This window comes from Astatotilapia calliptera, chromosome 18, assembly GCF_900246225.1.
Source record: "Astatotilapia calliptera chromosome 18, fAstCal1.2, whole genome shotgun sequence".
NCBI classification, from domain to species: Eukaryota; Metazoa; Chordata; class Actinopteri; order Cichliformes; family Cichlidae; genus Astatotilapia; species Astatotilapia calliptera.
In genome coordinates, this window is record NC_039319.1 from 9509657 (window position 1) to 9529165 (window position 19509).

Genomic DNA, 19509 nt, shown 5'->3' on the forward strand with positions numbered 1-19509 from the left:
TTGATGTCTTTCACAGTTACCACATAGGGTTCTCTGCCAGATAAAGCCTATAGAAATCAACAAGGCTATTTGCTACAGCGACGATATAATCCTAAATTAAGTCTTTATCCTTGTTTGCCAACCAAAGATGTGTTGTCCTTCATTGCCACCATTTGATCTACCAAGAAGTTGGGTGTTCTCTCTTGATGGTGTTGCAGAGTAGACAGAGCAGGCAGCAGATAGCAAGCCAGATGAGATGGAAAGAGGAGGGATACATGACAGACAGCTTGAAAGGCAGATTGACAGATCTGTAAAGATCACGGGCTCGAGGCTGATTGGCTCAGAGCCCTGACAGATCACTGGACAAGAATAGCGATATTGACATTTTGAATGAGCAAGAAAGAGCAACAGTGACAGCCCATATCAGTGCAACTGATATTTAAGGTAACAGTACAGATCTTCTAAGTTGAACTTACAAAACAGTGAGTGGAAAAAAATTTAAGTTGATTTGAGATTTATAAGTTACAAGTTAAAAGTGATATTTTTAGAGCGTGCTTAAACTGAGATTTGTATGCCTTTTTAGAAATAAGAGCCCAAAACAAAGAACCTGTGATCTTTTGATCTAAAATTTGAGAATATTCAACAGGCCCAGCAGTGAAAAAGCTCCCTGCTAAATGAATAGAATAGGACACATTTACAAACCAAGTAACCTTTAAAGGCCATGCAGACACCCACACGTTTCCACTTATTTTGGATGATAAGACTTTTGCTCAGGTTGAAGGTGGGCAAAACCTTTACTGTGACTCATGAAATGTCACAGGACTGCTTAAGCTATTATGACCAAGATAAAGGTGTAATTGGTCAAACAAACAACACAAACTGATGGAAGAAAAGTGATGTGCCTCATATCAATGCATGCGGTGTGGAGATTTCCACTATTTCTACATAGATTTTCGTTGTTTAAAGACTTCTGCTCTCACAAAATTGAAGAGTGCAGTCTAAAGTCTGAACTTGAAGTCAATTTACAGTCCAACACCAAACTGAAGCGAGGATTCAGGTTTGCTGCTTGTAGGGAATGAACATTAGAAAATACATATAATGAGGGGAATGTACAGTAGTAGGAAAAGATTATATGTGGAAGCAGACTGCAAACAAAACATATTCAGGCCACATTATTGCTGCCATTTCCATGGATATAAAAAAGAGCGAAATACAAGAGAAACTGTGATCAGACAGAACGTGATGTGGAAGTCAAGTAGATACAGAGGCGACTAGAAAAAGTGAAGGAGTTTAAATTAGTAATCAACCCTAAACACTGCAATCACTCAGGATGAAAGTGTCAGGTATAAATAACCGTGTGCACACACAAAATGAACTCAGATATTTTTATACTTTTTCTTTATAGGAGTGTTATGAAATAATGATGCTTCACAGATGTTTCAGCTTGAACTTACAACAGCAAATCATACCTGTATGTGACCTTCACACAGTAATAACAATAATAGGCTCAAAGACAGTATAGCTGCTATATATGTATAGTAGCAGTCAGTGGTCAGTCATTGTGGTCATTTGGGGCTTTTAATTATTTTTTTAAACTTTTCTTTTCCCAGGGTTGAAAAATAAACAGCAACCATCTGTATTGGCTTTAAAAATCCGAATTGGATGCACAAGTTTGAATTTATTTAGAATCTTCTCTGATCCACACAGACTCAAAAGTACAGCTCAAATATATCCATACACTCACACTAATATTTGGTTAAATGTCCCTTAAAAGCTTTTTGGTGGCTATAAAAATCATCTTTGCAAGGTGCAAGTTCCTAACATAGTTTGGGCTGGATATTTGACCAGCTCTGCTTGGCATAACTGGTGAAGTTCATTCAAATTTCCTCGATTTCCTGGCACCAACCTGGCTTTTAAGTGCAGTCCACAAATTTTTAAAAAGGTTGAGGTCGAGGCTTTGGGACGACCATTCCAGAAACCTAATGTTAGTGTGTAACAAAGTTTCAAGCATCTATAAAAAATCTAGGAAATCATTAAAAACCCCAAATTACCATGACATTCATGATCATAAACTTCTGACCACAATTGCACAAATATAACTAAAAAACCCAACTCCATCCACCCCAAAGAGATTTAACAGTCATTTCTCTTGTTAGGAATGAAATGCAATGGAAAGCAAAATCTTATGTTGAAATATAGAAATGTGATTTTAAGACTCAAAAAAGAAAGCTCAACGTGCAATTAAACTTATAGCTACATGTGTACCTTTTCTGGATTTGCAATCCCAAACCATGTAAACATGAGAAGCAGCACTGCTCTCCTTCACAGGGATAAATGTGTCGTCCCACTCACAGCTTGCCTCAAGTCCTTTTAAAAGACAGTCATTGAAGCTAAGAGCTTGACATTTCACACCACATTATTCATCAGCATGTTCATAAACAAGGAAATGAGGAAGACTTCTTAAGTGAGATTAGCTGCATGCCTTCTGACTAAGACCTCCACACATCCACCACAGATTGGTTGGTGTCAAAATGCTGTGCTTTGAACTCTCAAAGTTTTCTAATTTGCAAAAGAAGAGCTTGTGTGTATGTAAGCCTGTGTGTGTGTGTGTGTTTGAGAGACAGGGCTGTTGTTATATTAAAGCCCGGTGGCCATGTTTGCATATCAAAACAAATCAGCATGTTCCAGACAAACTGGGTCCTGTCTTAATTAAAAGAAAATGAGAAGCCTGTGCTTCTTCTGCGATAGCATCACTGGGTCGACAGCGTTGTCTGCTGCATGGACAGACTCTAATAAAGCAGCAAGTCACACAAAAGGGTGTTGTCACTGTTCATAACACTGTGGCCAGTGTGGGCCGATTGATTTGGTGGGTCTGGATTGTTCAACCACATTTTAAATCAACATCCATTTTGTGGTGCGTTTTTCCAGCAAACACAAAGCTTTATTGGACCACAGAGAAATAAGGAGCGGCTGTACCTGAAGAGGTTGTTTTTTTTTTGCTTGATTTGAAGGAAGAAAGCAAACGAAGACTGGGTTTATAGTCTCTATTTACTGTAGCTGTAGTGCATGTTTGTCCTCCGCTATTTTTATTTAACCGAATGAGCATCTTCAAAAGTTCCCACTGTGGAGGATAAAAGTAGCAAGGCAAAATATTTCAGACGTTGGTGAAATCTTAATGTCTGTACAGAGCTAAGAAAAATATTTTACAAGTAGTTTTTAGAATGATTTTTATTTTTTTAAGGGAAAAACAACAATCCAAATCTACCTGGCTCTTTGTGAAAAAGCAAGCTTCTTTGTTTTCCTGCCTCTCACTTTGCAACTGGTCCAAGAAGATGACTGCTGTCCCTGAGCCTGGCTCAATTCGATGTTATTTATATGGCACCAAATCACAACAACAACCGCCTCAAGTCGCGTTATATTTTAAGGTAAAGGCCCTACAAAAACACAGAGAATACCCCATTAATCAAGCGACCCCCTTTGAGTAAGCACTTGGCAAATAGCGGGAAGGAAAAACTCCCTTTTTAACAGTAAGAAACCTCACTGCAACTACCTTATAATATATCACATTCAAATGACTGGTTAGCTGGTACTAGATGAATAAAACTGAAATGAAGTGATGACTGTTGTCTCATAGGTGATTGATATCAAGCCAAATAAACACCTTCAACTCTTTGTTGTGTTCCTGAAACAATATTTTGAAGTGGATCCCTTCTTTTAAACACTCATTCTTGTTGATTTTGTCTTTCAGAATCTTTCATGAAAATTAAAAAAACCAGTGAAGATCTCTGAATGATTTATTAATTATTTCAGTGCGGACCTCGGCGAGATTTCCCTTAAATTTCACAGCAGTCTACTCCTTAGCTCTCCGAGATGTTTCTTTTTACATCAAAGTCTGACCGACACTGGACCACAGCTTGTCTAAAAATGCATCAAAGCATAGACTTAAAGCCTTGCCATGACAAAACAGCAGGGTTTAACTTTTTAGGTACGCTCTAGGGTGCTGTCTATAATGCCTTCTCATACACTTTAAACACTGATAACATTTCCTCGCTCCCTTATTGCCTTCCCAGGAAGACATTTCTCTGCCACTTTCCTAAGAAAGAGAAATGCTCAAAGTTTAGGTGTTAAAGAGGGCTTTCTTTCAGCATTTTTGCTTGACATATACCCCACAAGCCCACCCCACCCCATCTCCCTGCACTGTTGTATCTGTGAGAAAACGAGGGAGAGAAGGTCTGAACACCTTTTCAAACAGCCAGGTAAACCCTCCACTCCAAATGTGTCACCTCATCAACAGCAGGCGAGCAGAGTTTCGAGATGCCTGCCTGGTTGTTCTTGTCAAGACTTTTCTTATCAGGGCCCAGGCTTTGTTTCTCTGTCTTGCCAAGTTAAAGCCTCGGATGCTGCGGATGCTGATGCATATGTGTGGGAACAGACAAGAAGGAGTAAAAAGCTTTGAGAAGCAGCAGGGTGATGAGGCCGGTCGGGAGATAAGGAACACATGCTGTCAAAGTGCTCTCAAGCAAGAGTTTGAATATGAACCTGCTCACTTTTCCTCCGCCGCATCATTTTAAAACTATAATGAACTGTGCTTGGAAAAGAATCAAAGGAACGAGTGCAGAAAATTTTTTGACACCTTTACCGTGTAGCATCCTGTTGGTTCAGTATAATGATCGCAATGTGTGCATAACTAAATCGCACCAGATGTGGTTGACATTCACGGTCATTGTCACTTTGATGATTGGGATTTTTTGAAGCACTGCGGAGAAGTTGATGCATGTGATGTTGAGGGAAAGTTTTCAGAAGTGATGAAATGGTAGAAACTCTGCATTCAAACTGTCACTAGGACAAAATCTGAGCCAAGATGAGAAACAGAGCCCTGTGGCTACACAAGTAAAAGACCCCCAAATCTCCTACAGTGGAGTAAGACATCAAAAACTTAAAGAGACACATACTGTAAATGACCACAAACCATACAGCAAAGTTGTTTTATCGTTATGCATCTCCTAGAGCTTTTACTATATGTTTGCAGATGTTTTGTGTCATTTTGCTTCTGTTTTTTTAGGTTTTGTGACTCTGCCTGAGGGGTGTTCTATAAAGAGAGATTAATGGGCCAGAGTTTTCAGTGTCACAACGGTGCATCCCTTTTTACCTGGCTGGATCACTATGGTAACTTATGCTGAACACATAATGGCTCCGGAGCAGGTTATGTTCAGAGCTTCACTTTAATATTGTGTGTAAATGCCACATTTTCACTCATTCTTTTCCTGACTGCAGGCAGTGAGTGGGAGATGGATTCCTTTCTTTGACTGGGTATTTGCCTGCATTGAGTTGGTGATGCAGTTGACGTGTAAATATAAATATATAAATAAATATAAGTAAATATATTCATGGTGGGGGATAGTTTAATTGATTAATCCAAAATTGCCCATAGGTGGGAATGCGTGAGTGAATGTGAGCGTGAATGGTTGTCTGTCTCTATGTGTTAGCCCTGCGACAGACTGGCGACCTGTCCAGGGTGTACCCCGCCTCTTGCCCTGTGACAGCTGGGATAGGCTCCAGCACCACCCGCAACCCTGAAAAGGATAAGCGGAAGCGAATGGATGGATGGATGGATGGATATTCATGGTGCAAATTTGCTGCCAACTTGCAGATATTGCAGGTAATTGATCAGTCTAATTATAGGCTATTTATCACTGGGAATATTAAACCAGCACAGTGGTTTCTGTGTATCCCTCATTATGGAATGGAGCTTCTCAAGTAGTCTGTTATGTTTGATGTTTCACACCTGTGCAGATGTCACATTAGACGAAAACCTTGGAGCTCAGAATAAGCGGTAAACAAATAAATGAAACGCTGAATTCACAAGATTAGATGTTTATGTCGGTATTCCCCTCTTGCCTTATTTGCAGCGCCAGTATGTCGTTCACATTTTATATATATTTTTATATTCTTTATAAGACCTCTTGCAATGTCTCAAACTGGAGTAGGTGGCACTTTGTTGGCCCATTTTCTGCAGAAGAAGAGTCGCATGACGAGACTGCCTCTTTTATATAAGCACACTCAGAAACTGAAGCAGAAAGCCTGGGAACCCATCATCTCTGAGTAGGACTTCAGTCATACTGACTGGAAACAAACTTTCTTTGTTTTACATATTTTTATGTAATCTTATGGAGTAGTTTCCTTGCTTTGCTTTGTACTTTTGCGTTCTGCATCTCCTTGTAGTGATGTCATGGCGGGTAAAGGCCAGCCTTGTTGGCATGTTCACTAATCCATCTGTGGCTTTACTTTTTAATTGGTGTTAATTACTAAATTATTAGCAGGCTAAACCAAGTTGGTTATCATAGCAAAAACCACACCTGCGGTCAGCAATATGTTGACATTAGCATTTACTGTCAAAACAATTCACTTTTTATCCCATCATCTCCCTACTTGCATTGAGTACACGTGACTCCACCAGAGCTGGAATTGCTGTTTTTATCACCAGAGCATTGTATAAATGCAATATGCAGGCTAAACTTGTTTTGAAATCTAAAATTAATGGTGACATTATGCGAAACAAATTGCCTAAGAACATCAGACAAAGTCGGTGTATCCTCAGCTGACTCATTTTCACCATAAGGTTTTCTTAGCTTTGTTTCATCTGCCAAAATTATGCATACATTAGAGGTTGCGTGTCTTTATAGTTTCCTCTTATGCCTGCCCTTTGTAGTTGTGTTGAACTTTGAATTATGAAAGAGGAAAAGCATTTAATGCATTAGTTAGACCACATTTTGCCTCATTCACTGTGCTCCATTTATTTTTTTCTCATAAAGCTTCAGTAAAAGTTGCAGTGTTTATTTACCAAAAGCCATCTAAAAGTGCATCAAACACTGAGAGATTAATGCATCCACTGGTTACCAATAACAGTTCCCATTAGGATAGTTCAGCTGTTCAGCAGGGGAAGCTCGATGAGAACCACATTTGAGTCTAATTCAGCTTAAGGATTCAATTGTGCTGTAGTTTGTAGCACAAACCTGCTACATCAGCTCATATTTGAATCACTTCACAGTGTGTACGAGGGAGCTATGATGCATTTTCTAATAAATTTTCATAAGTTGATTTGATGAATTCTGATTTTTGCAAAATGTTTTTGGACCACCGCAGCTCAACTCATCTGCATGAATTTTAGTTGGAAGGGATTACAGCTGTGGCTGCAGGCCAGCGAGCTGGAGATCAGTATCATTGTGAGGTTTTGTTGCTACTATACTGTGAAAATGAGACCATGCTGGTAACGCTGTGAGGAAGCACTTGGTCACAGTGAAACTTGGGTACAGTTTTCCTCCCAAGACCGCTTTGGTACTTTGCCTTTAGGTTAGCAGGGTCATTCTCAGGCCTTTTCCTGTGTTGAAATCCTTCAGAAGCTGAAAAACACATGCTTCATACCGCAGCTAAACAGATTTTTAGTTTCATTATTAATCAAAAATAAAAAGAGCCAAGAACAATTTGAAAGAAGGTAAATGATTCATGCCACACAACAGCAAACAAATAACTGGGGTTGTGTTTGTTTTTCCTAAATGAGGTTTGTTCAGCTACAGCTGAGGTCGATGGGAATTTTGTTACTTTTGAATATTTTTCATAGTTGCAGTGTACAAGGGCAAAGGTCAAAGGTTCACCAAAGTAGCTGGGCTTCATGCTCTGTTGGGATATTTTTGTTTGAATGAATTTATTTAATCAGCATCCAAAGGTCATTTCCAAAGATCTGCTGTGCTTTTATACTAGAATCTAAATGAAAAGCACTGCTCTATAAACATGTCAGTGCAGCGATATTGTAAACTTCATTTGAAAATTGAACCAAAATTATTAAGCTTATTTTCATTTCATCTTCAGGTGTAACTTAAAGGTTTTCATTGACCTCTAGAAGTGTTGCGAGTTTCAGTACACTGGAGACCATCAAATCTACACAAAACCAACAAGGAATTATTTTAAAAAGTATGATAGTAAGGCAGCATTTTTTTTTCCAGTCCTGTGATGGAGTACATGTTGGAGCACATTTAGATTTTTTTAAGTACAATGTTAATATTTCATTTAGTTTTTTTCATAACATCATGTCTGATTAGCGGTCAGCTCTTTTCTTCCTGAAAGCAGGCAGATCGTTCTGCATGCTGAAGGTATGTCATCCAACTATCGACACTTCATGCAGAGCAAGGCTCTTTTCTGATTAAGGATTTGATTATTTGACAGGGTTCATTTGTACCAGTCGATGCATAAGATGGATTTGTATTTTAATGAAGCTGTGGGGGAACTTGAATGATCTTGCAGCCAGGAATATCGACCTCAGGATTTAGAGAGATCTTTATTCTGCCCTAATACGCCAATGTGAGATTTTCTAATGATCTATCCAAGTTTTTCAGTTTTCATCCTTGTGGTCTCCCATGCATTAAATCCATCTAACTATCTTCTTTCACCCCCTACATCCTCCTCCTTTCCTCTGCAGGAAAATATCGAAGACCTGGCTGAGCACCGGCTGGTTCACTATGACCATCGCCCTGGAGCTGTGTGATAGGATCAATGTCTATGGCATGGTGGCGCCTGACTTCTGCAGGTGAGACAGTGGAGCTGAAAGTCAAAGATCATCACCAGCTCCACCAGCAAGCACCATCATTGAGATTTTTTTTAAAGGAGAGCCATAAATGCAGTAACTTCAAATATGAATTCATAGCAGCACAGCCGCCTGATAAGAAAGATTAAAACTAAATATATTAAGACAGCTGAAAATGAAATTTCAGTGTGGCTGGAGAGGGTTTTGGAATACTTAAATTGCTTGTGTATTAGTACATAATAATTCAGTAAACTGACAAGTATTCATAATGTTGAAAGAAAAGACAGAGTCCTGGGTTTTCTTCTGTTTCAGAAACATTATTATAGAGCCAGTGCCTGTTAACAGAGGTGTTAGATTTATACTAATCATCCAAATACAATGTACAATTTCAGATGGGGGAAAAACGACAGTGAAAGGATTTTCACTAATACAAAGTGCCTGGTCAAATTCCCTGCTATTGCATTAAAGCTTGAGTCATGCCTCCCTTTGCTTTTTCTGGCTTTGTCTACCTTTTTGTGCTGATACATTTGGTTTGTTTTCTGCACCATTCAATATCCCCACAACAAGCTTTTTACTTTTTCATTCGCTGCAGTGTGGCATCAATAAAAATATCCAATAATTGACCGACACACAATGGATTATCTGGTCCCGAGGCTGGGAAAGCACACATTGGTCGTGAACTCTGAATACAGACAACTGAAAAGCTGCATTGCTTTATTGCATTTAAAATCCGAATGTTTTTGTCCTCCACATGTTCTGTATTATTCAGTATGCAAATACAAGAGCACCCAGCGATGAACTGGAACATGCGTGCATGAGGGATAATGCCTCATGTGTATCCTGAAGGCAGGCATATTTTACCAGAGTGATTTCTGTTTGAGAGATGCTTTTTGTTAGGTCAGGTTAATGCATGTACTATAATGCTGATTAGATGATAAGAAGTCATTTTGTTGACAAGCAGAACTATATATTGCCATCTTATGAGGACCGTGTACTTTCAGTATATACTGACTTTTTCTTTGGGCATAGACTCAACACGGTTCCTCTGAGATATTGACATGACAGCATCACACAGCATCAGCAGATTTGTCAGCCGTATATCCATGATGAGAATCTCCCACATCCACTACATCCCACAGGTGCTCTATTGGAGTGAGATTTAGTGACTATAGATGCCATTTGAGTGCAGTGAACTCACTGCCATTTTAAAGAAACCAGTCTGAGTTGATTTCAGCTCAAACTCAAATATCCTGCTGGAAGCAGCCATGGTAACACCGTGGTCATAACGGGATGACTATCCCAACAATACTCACGTAGCCCGTGCCATTTAAACAATGCTCACTTGGTACCAAGAGGCACAAACTATGGAGAGAAAAGATCCACCATAACATTACACCACCTCACCACCACCATCACTGAGAGTACAAGGCAGGATGTGTCTGTTCTTTCATGTTGTTTATGCCACATTTGACCCTACCATCCAAAAATCAAGAAATCGAGGCAACATTTTTTCAGTCTTCTGTCATTCAGTTTTGGTGAGCTCATATGAGCTGTAGCCTCGGGTTATTCTTATCAGCAGGCAGGATTGGCACCCACTGTGGGCTTTCGCTGCTGTAGCCCATCGGCTTCAAGGTTTGATGTGTGGTGCATTCAGAGATGCTCTTCTGCATACTTTGGTTGTAAGGAGTTCAGTTACTGCTCCCTTACTATCAGCTCAAAGCAGTCTTTGCATTCTCCTCTTGACCATGTCTACATGCCTAATTTCATTGAGTTTCTGCCATGTGATTTGCTTTGTAGATATTTGTGTTAATAAGCAGCTAAAGAGGTTAACCTAGCAAAGTGGCAGATAGTGCCGGTGTCACTAAAATGCAGCATCTGACTGTTTCTGCTGTCAGACAGCAATCTCGATTCAGTGCAGTAGTTTAGAATAAAATTTTAGCCTGAAGCAGATAAGATTCAGACTTTACGTTTTTAAATCGCTCTTCTTGAAAGTTCCAATTAAAGAAAATCGGGGACTCTTTTAAACAGTGTTTAACAACATTGTTTGTTATTGTTGATAAGCAGAGGTGGGACCAAGTCATTGTTTTGCAAGTCTCAAGTAAGTCTCAAGTCTTTATCCTCAAGTCTCAAGTCAAGTCTCAAGTAATGTCAGGCAAGTCAGAGTCGAGTCTCAAGTCACTGGTGTAAAAGTCCGAGTAAAGTCACAAGTCTGAAATTTTGAATTTCAAGTCCTTTCGAGTCTTTAAAAAAAAAAAAAACGAAAAAAGAATGTTGCAGTTATGCTAAATGTAAATATTAGACCATGTAATTTTTAAATCTGTGTTTTTCTCAACACATGACAAAATAGTGAACTTAGAAAATATACACAAATTGTGAAATTGCACCTCTTTAAAATGCAGCTCAATTAAACCTAGCTCCAAGAATAATTTTCACCGACAGTTCTGAGATACGCTGCATGTTATTCTTGGATGCGGTTGTAGGACCAGCTTTAAAATCGCATGACAAAAAATATCATACACATTAAAAAAAACTGTATCACCAACGTAGCCTGGACAACATTTGCTAGTTAGATGAAGTCAGCTATCTCATCTTAGCATATTTATATGCATATTTATAATCATACGGTTGTTGGAGTGAGTGCATACACTCATGAAGTTTAGTAACTTCAGGTCACTGCAACAAGCCCAGGTACAGTTTACCGACGGATGGGTACAGGACCTTGAAACGCACCGTGTAGAACGAAAGACCATCGTATGTATCATAAGTTTACCAGTCTCACAAATTGTCGTCATAAATACACATTCGTTAACCGTTTATTAATAGGACCTTTGAGCTCAAGGGTAATTAATTAGTAGTGGAAATAATTTCTGGTACGCATTACAGAAATGTAGCAGTGACAACAATATTGTATGCTGTAATCGTACTGGGCAATTAGTGATACAAAACAATTGTTTTATCCTGTGAATAAAAGTATGTGTTTTTGTCAATGTACCATAATAACAGAGGAGAAACGCAATATTGTGTCAGGACAATTCACTATTTATGCACAATAAATAAAGGAGCATAGCGCGACCATTTCTGTTCAGCGCCAGACTTGCTTGTAACCTATATCACTAATTATGTTATGAAAATGACGTATTAACTACTACAAAACTCTGACCTTTGTGGAAATGCTTGGAGCAGACTAACCTGTGAGCTGGAGTGTTCTGGGACGTTATATTTGGTCTTTGAATGGCTGCAATCCAGGCCATCCGTCGCGTCTTTGTTACTTCGGAAACATGGCTCGAACAATTTCTCTTCAACGACGTAATCCGATAACAACCGATCTCTTTACCCGTCGGCTTCCCGTGGCTGTCATGCGACTGGCTATTGCAGTTAATAATACAACGGCTTCTTGACATTTTTGTGTTTCTTTTTATCGCTGTGTGACTGATTTCAATTGAAAGCCTGCATGCGCTAGTACCTCTTGCCACGAGTTCCCAGAATCCTTTGCGGTTTTACCCCTGAATGACGTCACATTTTCAATCTCTATATAATATGCATGTTAAATTTTATATTTGGGGTGAAATATCAAGTCTTTTCAAGTAAACCGGTTCAAGTCCAATTCAAGTCCCAGGTCATTGGTGTAAAAGTCCAAGTCAAGTCACAAGTCTTAGAACATTTTTTCAAGTCAAGTCTAAAGTCATAAAAGTAATGACTCGAGTCTGACTCGAGTCCAAGTCATGTGACTCGAGTCCACACCTCTGTTGATAAGGCAGCGGTCCCTAACCTTTTTTGCGCCACGGACCGGTTTATGCCCGACAATATTTTCACGGACCGGCCTTTAGGGTGTCACGGATAAATACAAGAAAATAAAACTAGTACCGGTGCCGAAAAAAAGAAGATTTATTCATAACACACGTGAAAAGACCCAGGAAAACCGAGTTAACGATAAAAACGATAACAAAATAACGCTGAAAACCCTGAAAGCCATACATTTCACACCTGAGCCTCAACTCTCGCGCCCGGTACCAAACGACTCACGGACCAGTACCGGTCCGAGGCCCGGGTGTTGGGGACCGCTGTGATAAGGAACATTACAGCATTGTTCTATGATGTGTTGACTTTTCATAAGATGAAAGGATGTAAAAAGGTTAAACTTTGTGTAATTGCATTTTTAATTAATTAAGTTAATTAGCCTATTAAGGGCTAATTATGCAATTAAAATAGTAAAGAAGCATATAAATTATTCCAACTTTGAGATTTTTCTTCGTTGCAGCAAAATTATTAAATAATTCATTCATTAATAGAAAGAAGTAAATTAATTCTAGCAAATGCAACAGATGCAAGCCAAATTAGATGTTAAAAAAAGTGTATCAATGCATCAATACTGTAGATTCACAGTACAGGGAACTTTCAGAGAAGCGCTCTCATCCTGATGGTCCTCTATAGGAGAAATGAACTACAGGGAGTGCAGAATTATTAGGCAAATGAGTATTTTGTCCACATCATCCTCTTCATGCATGTTGTCCTACTCCAAGCTGTATAGGCTCGAAAGCCTACTACCAATTAAGCATATTAGGTGATGTGCATCTCTGTAATGAGAAGGGGTGTGGTCTAATGACATCAACACCCTATATCAGGTGTGCATAATTATTAGGCAACGTCCTTTCCTTTGGCATGGTGGGTCAAAAGAAGGACTTGACAGGCTCAGAAAAGTCAAAAATAGTGAGATATCTTGCAGAGGGATGCAGCAGTCTCAAAATTGCAAAGCTTCTGAAGCGTGATCATCGAACAATCAAGCGTTTCATTCGAAATAGTCAACAGGGTCGCAAGAAGCGTGTGGAAAAACCGAGGCGCAAAATAACTGCCCATGAACTGAGAAAAGTCAAGCGTGCAGCTGCCAAGATGCCACTTGCCACCAGTTTGGCCATATTTCAGAGCTGCAACATCACTGGAGTGCCCAAAAGCACAAGGTGTGCAATACTCAGAGACATGGCCAAGGTAAGAAAGGCTGAAAGACGACCACCACTGAACAAGACACACAAGCTGAAACGTCAAGACTGGGCCAAGAAATATCTCAAGACTGGTTTTTCTAAGGTTTTATGGACTGATGAAATGAGAGTGAGTCTTGATGGGCCAGATGGATGGGCCCGTGGCTGGATTGGTAAAGGGCAGAGAGCTCCAGTCCGACTCAGATGCCAGCAAGGTGGAGGTGGAGTACTGGTTTGGGCTGGTATCATCAAAGATGAGCTTGTGGGGCCTTTTCGGGTTGAGGATGGAGTCAAGCTCAACTCCCAGTCCTACTGCCAGTTTCTGGAAGACACCTTCTTCAAGCAGTGGTACAGGAAGAAGTCTGCATCCTTCAAGAAAAACATGATTTTCATGCAGGACAATGCTCCATCACACGCGTCCAAGTACTCCACAGCGTGGCTGGCAAGAAAGGGTATAAAAGAAGAAAAACTAATGACATGGCCACCTTGTTCACCTGATCTGAACCCCATTGAGAACCTGTGGTCCATCATCAAATGTGAGATTTACAAGGAGGGAAAACAGTACACCTCTCTGAACAGTGTCTGGGAGGCTGTGGTTGCTGCTGCACGCAATGTTGATGGTGAACAGATCAAAACACTGACAGAATCCATGGATGGCAGGCTTTTGAGTGTCCTTGCAAAGAAAGGTGGCTATATTGGTCGCTGAATTGTTTTTGTTTTGTTTTTGAATGTCAGAAATGTATATTTGTGAATGTGGAGATGTTATATTGGTTTCACTGGTAAAAATAAATGATTGAAATGGGTATATATTTGTTTTTTGTTAAGTTGCCTAATAATTATGCACAGTAATAGTCACCTGCACACACAGATATCCCCCTAAAATAGCTAAAACTAAAAACAAACTAAAAACTACTTCCAGAAACATTCAGCTTTGATATTAATGAGTTTTTTGGGTTCATTGAGAACATGGTTGTTGTTCAATAATAAAATTATTCCTCAAAAATACAACTTGCCTAATAATTCTGCACTCCCTGTATGGGTTATGCAGCAGTTTGTGAATCCCTCTTGATTCTGGCAACCAAATTAACCAGCCTTGTTAGCAGAGTTTAATGGTTTGAATTACAGCTCACGTCTCATTGGTCTCAGCCTGTGCTTTAATTGGGGGATTTTATTGAACAGGGAACAAATCTTATTAGATTTCTCAATAAAAAAGAACAAACTGTAAAATGTTCTGTATATCTTTGTCCTTGGCTGTGATTGCTTAAAGAATATTTTTTTTATTTTGGGTTTTAGCACAAATTCAATATAGACAATAACGACGAGGGTGTGCTGCTGTTTCATTTCTTTGAGCAATCATTGGCCTAAGCCAATATTTAGCGTGTCTCTTAGTTTACATCATGACTGCAGTCAGTCGACTTTTACTGAATGCGATGCTACTGAGAATTTAAAAGTGTACCTCAAATGCCATGTCAGATTCACTTTATTGACATTCAAGTGTGTGTATAAATATATAACGCTAAAGCATTAATAAATAACTAACAAATATAAATAATGCATGAATTGTAATATTAAAATATTCCTTACTATTCCTTCAGTGCTGCCTTTTCTGTTATATAACTTTTTTCAGTCGTAAGATGCAGGGGAATTTTTTTTTACTTTGTTAAATTGCTGCTACATGCTGTTTATGGACTGCTTTTAAAATGCCCACCTTTCCCTTTTTTTCCCCCAAAGGAACACTTCTTTCTAAAAACAAATTGATTCTTAAAAAAAATGTAAGTCAATTTTGGGGCTTGTGATTTTTACACAGTGGCCAGATTTCTAAAAGTATTTTTTTTGTTTTTTTGTTTTTTTTAAATAAATGATTGATCATAGTGGTGAAGTACATTTCCCCACATTTTAAGGTGTTTTTAGAACTGACAGTTTTTATTGCACTCCCAGCGTGTGCAGAGAAGCTGGGGAACAATATGAAACCCTCCCTGTTAGGCTTTCATGACAATGTTGTTCATGACAACGCTGAACAACTTCTGTTACACAAAAGTTTCAGTGTTGTGCAAGACAACTGGAAACAAAAAAAATTAAAAGGATACATCTGCCACTGAGATTATAAAAGCAGAAGGGGTTCAGAACTAATTATTTTCCTGATCTTACAAAAAAATTATATAATACAGTTGAAAATTTTCATTTTACTGTTGCAGTTTTTTAACTGAAACAGAACTAACAAAGCCAGCACCCTTGTCTTTTCATGCTATTAAAGCATTTCGAGTGATGTAAACCAGCGCTATCATTTGCTCAGCAGTTGCAATATCTTACAAACTCACATTTAAAATGTATCACGGTCAGAAATGCATACAAGTCCAAGACTCAAATTTGATTTGAGCTCACACTGAATAGAAAAATGGGCAGATGTGGAAAAAATCTAATGGCATAATGATTAATATATGAAGATAAATTGCTCTATGGACGTGATGACTGGCGTAGGTGAAAATGCTAAAATGCCTCATTAATATTTCAGCAGAATCTCAGCTATTATGACAGATGTGTGTGAAGAAGTGATTTAACACTGGGCAAAATTCAGAAATGAAAATTGTTTGAAATACACAAACAGGAAGTCTACTTTCTTCACCATCTAATTTAATTTAAATGAAAATCTGTGCAGTTAATCTGCAAAGGAAAATTAAGCTGAAAAATCATTAACACCATTAAGGCTGAGTTTTCCAATTTTAGAAACAGAATACGGTGCAGAGTATTTGCTACACTGTTATAACACAATAATATGTTGTCAGCTTTGTGAGAGCAGTTTGTTTGGCTCACTCTTTGTTCAAGCTTACAATGCCCTTGTGTATAAAGAAATATTTTACTAGCCTGTTAAAGAAAGAATTCGCCCTGACCTCAAGTACATCCGACACTTCAGAGCATTCGGGGTCTACAATGTTGTGCAAAGCCTCAAACCAGAAGGCTGTAATGCTGTTTACTAAGAAACAGAACATGCAAGTTTCAACATATTTTGGGCATGTATGGTGTTGTGTACTTCTACTTTTAAAAAAGAAAGACATAGATGTTCTTTCTAGATGCTCCAGCTCCTCCCACAGTCCAAAGATGCGCAAGTTAAGTTAGCAATTCTATATTCTTTCTAAATTGGTGTGAATATGAGCATGAATGTTTGTCTGCCTCTCTTTGCCAGCTTTGAGACAGACTGGTCCTATGACCTTCAGACCTTCTTGTGCTATGACAGCTTAAACAAAAATCAATTGAAGGAAGTGGTTAATCTGTCTGAGAAATCAAAGACATTCTATGCTAAAGTTTGTGTAAAGAGTGGAGGGGAAAGTGTAACCTTGTAATATTCTAACACTGTAACATTTATTTCTACCTGGTTCTATAGTAGAATCATTTTGGCCACAACCAGGACAGTGTGGGATTTTGGCAAGTTGAAGACACCTAAGATTGTTTGTAACAGTGCAGGTGGGGAAAAGAATTACCTACTAAATCACGTAGTAATTTATATTGCAAGCGCCAGTAGGTGTTACTTTGTGCAGGCTGTGATCAGCCTTATGTACCATGAAACTTCTTTTTTGCAACCAGTGAAACAACCTGCAATGTAAGAAAACACCAGCAAATACAAAAGTGCTGCAAAAGCACACAAAACACAACAGAAGTGTTTTTGGGGGAGACGATGATTGGATGCAACAGTTGCAGAAGTGACAAGCTAACAGTAAACAGCTAATAGCAAACATGTATTTAAGGTATTATAAGAATTTACATTTACAACAAATACTCTGCTGCTTTTAACTGTGTCTCAGCGCAGTCTTTCACATGTTCTGGTTTCTGTCACTTCACTGGGTGTTCTGTCATGTTATTGTGTCCCCAGAAACACTGCTGTTGTGTTTTCTGTAGGGTTTTTTTTTTTTATTTAGACAGTGTTTTGTTCAACTTCTGTAGTGTTTTGAGTGCTTTTACAGCATTTTTGCTCCGGGCCACTGTACACTGAAGTCAACCCCGTCCATCCACAAGTCAAAATGTTAGATTGTTATCTCAAAATTTACACTTGTAATTCAAAACTGAGAAAATAACTTATCTCTGCTAAATTGTGGCAAAAAGCGTATTTTTTTCAGTCACGCTTCTATATTTTTCACTTCAATCTTTTAAAGCACTTTAAAGCGCATTTATTGTAGTGAATCTCATTGTACGTCTTTTCTCTCTTTACACTAATCTCAAGTGATGAGCGAAACAGCTGCCCTCCCATCACTTTGTTCTGCCTATTAAATGGGAGCTCACTCCCCCACTGTCGCCAACTGGATCCTTGCCGGGTTTCTGTCTATACAACTGCAATGTCTTTACTTTACAAAGTAATCCCAGGTGCCCTGCAATGTCTGTTGAATGATAAATAAAACTGAACTCAGTTGGATTTGAATGAAATGTTGATATATGAAGTGCCATGAACTTAAACCAAGCACAAGAGACTTATTATTCATGTTCAAACAGAGCTGCTGCTTTTAGCTTTTTTTCTTTGCTTGGCTTTTCCGCTCACTCTTCAGCAGCAGATGGCATTTAAAAAGTCATAAAAACTAGTTACATTTAGCTGTGTGGGCCGTGCAAACCTCAAACAAATGAATGCAGATCAGTCTCTCTCCCTCACCTTGAAATGAAAAATGCATTCTGGTGTCACATGAACCTCTGTGACTCATTAAAGTGGTTTTAAATGTCAACAGTCTCTTCCCTCTCCCTCTCTCTTTCCATCACTGCAGGGAGCCTCAGAACCACTCTGTCCCCTATCACTACTATGAGCCACGTGGCCCAGATGAGTGCGCTATGTACATTTCTCATGAGCGTGGGCGACGGGGCAGTCACCACCGCTTTATAACAGAGAAGCGCGTCTTCGCCAACTGGGCACGGACATTTGACATCCATTTCTACCAGCCGGACTGGAGCCCCCCGCCTCTCCCAGCCAACCGGACGCTTGAGGGGACAGTCACTGCAGCTCCGCTGAAGACGTGACTTTTGTGGGGTTAAAGAAAATGCTTTAGAAATTTGTGTAAGGACTGTAAAGATTTGCATTCAGGGGGTGCTGCACCCTTGAAACAACGAATAAAACATGAAGGAAAATTAGTCATTACAGATGAAAACAGATGCAGCTCCAGCAGTGTTTTGTTTACTGTGGTGAACCAATTCAAACTTGAACAATCCTCACTGAAAGCCTTGTAAAGTGAGGTAATACAAGAAGGCAACATCATTACACACTCTGATCATGATGCATGCTTGCAATGTCTTACTGTGGACTCTCTAGCTCGTCGTGCATATGTGTGTGTGTATGCATATCTTTACTAGAGGGATCACAGGGGATATAAACTTGAGTCTGGTCTATCAACAAAGTCACTGTTGAATCGTGGATCTGTGCAGGATTCGCTGAAGGATTCGTGGAAAGAAAAATACCATTAGAATGATTTGAAATCTTGCTACTGGAGGCAGTGCAAGGTGAATACAAATAATGGTGTAGCTCGAGTTAAATTTGGCTATTTGAAAGTGCGAACAGTCACTGTTCAGGTGTGATATTGCTCTGCATTTTTCAAAGATTGGGGAGGTCAAGTTGAATGAGATTTGTTAGACCTCCCATGTCACACAACAAAGGCTCAGACACCTTCAAAGCGTTTTTATAAATCACTTCCCTGACTCATTTAGGCTGCCTTTCAGATGTGTGCATTATGAGCTCACCCTAACTCAAATGTCCCGATGTCGCACAGTCTGGCTGAATGACAAGCGTGTACTGGTAGGTTTTATCCTGTGCGTATGTGTGTGTGTGCACCTCCTCTGGTGCCAGATGTATGTATCATAAGGCTTTGTTGGCTCCTGTCACCAGTTAATAGTGAGATCATATAGCTACCAGCTGGGTGTAAATGCACAACCATGTCACACAAGACAGGTAGGAAATTAGGATCGAGGACAGGGATGCAGGAGCAGCTATCCATCCAACTGTGTATCTGCTGC

General features: G+C 39.3%; 1 protein-coding gene across 1 annotated transcript in view; it reads left to right on the forward strand.

Annotated features, from left to right (window-relative positions):
* The window catches only part of st6galnac5a (ST6 (alpha-N-acetyl-neuraminyl-2,3-beta-galactosyl-1,3)-N-acetylgalactosaminide alpha-2,6-sialyltransferase 5a), a 69734-nt gene extending 51092 nt beyond the window's left edge, over positions 1–18642 (forward strand). The window contains exons 4-5 of the mRNA XM_026149654.1: positions 8453–8560; positions 18273–18642. Coding sequence (XP_026005439.1) covers positions 8453–8560; positions 18273–18522 — 358 coding nt within the window. The 3' untranslated portion in view covers positions 18523–18642. The remainder of the gene's footprint in view (positions 1–8452; positions 8561–18272) is intronic.
* The last annotated feature ends 867 nt before the right edge of the window (positions 18643–19509 follow it).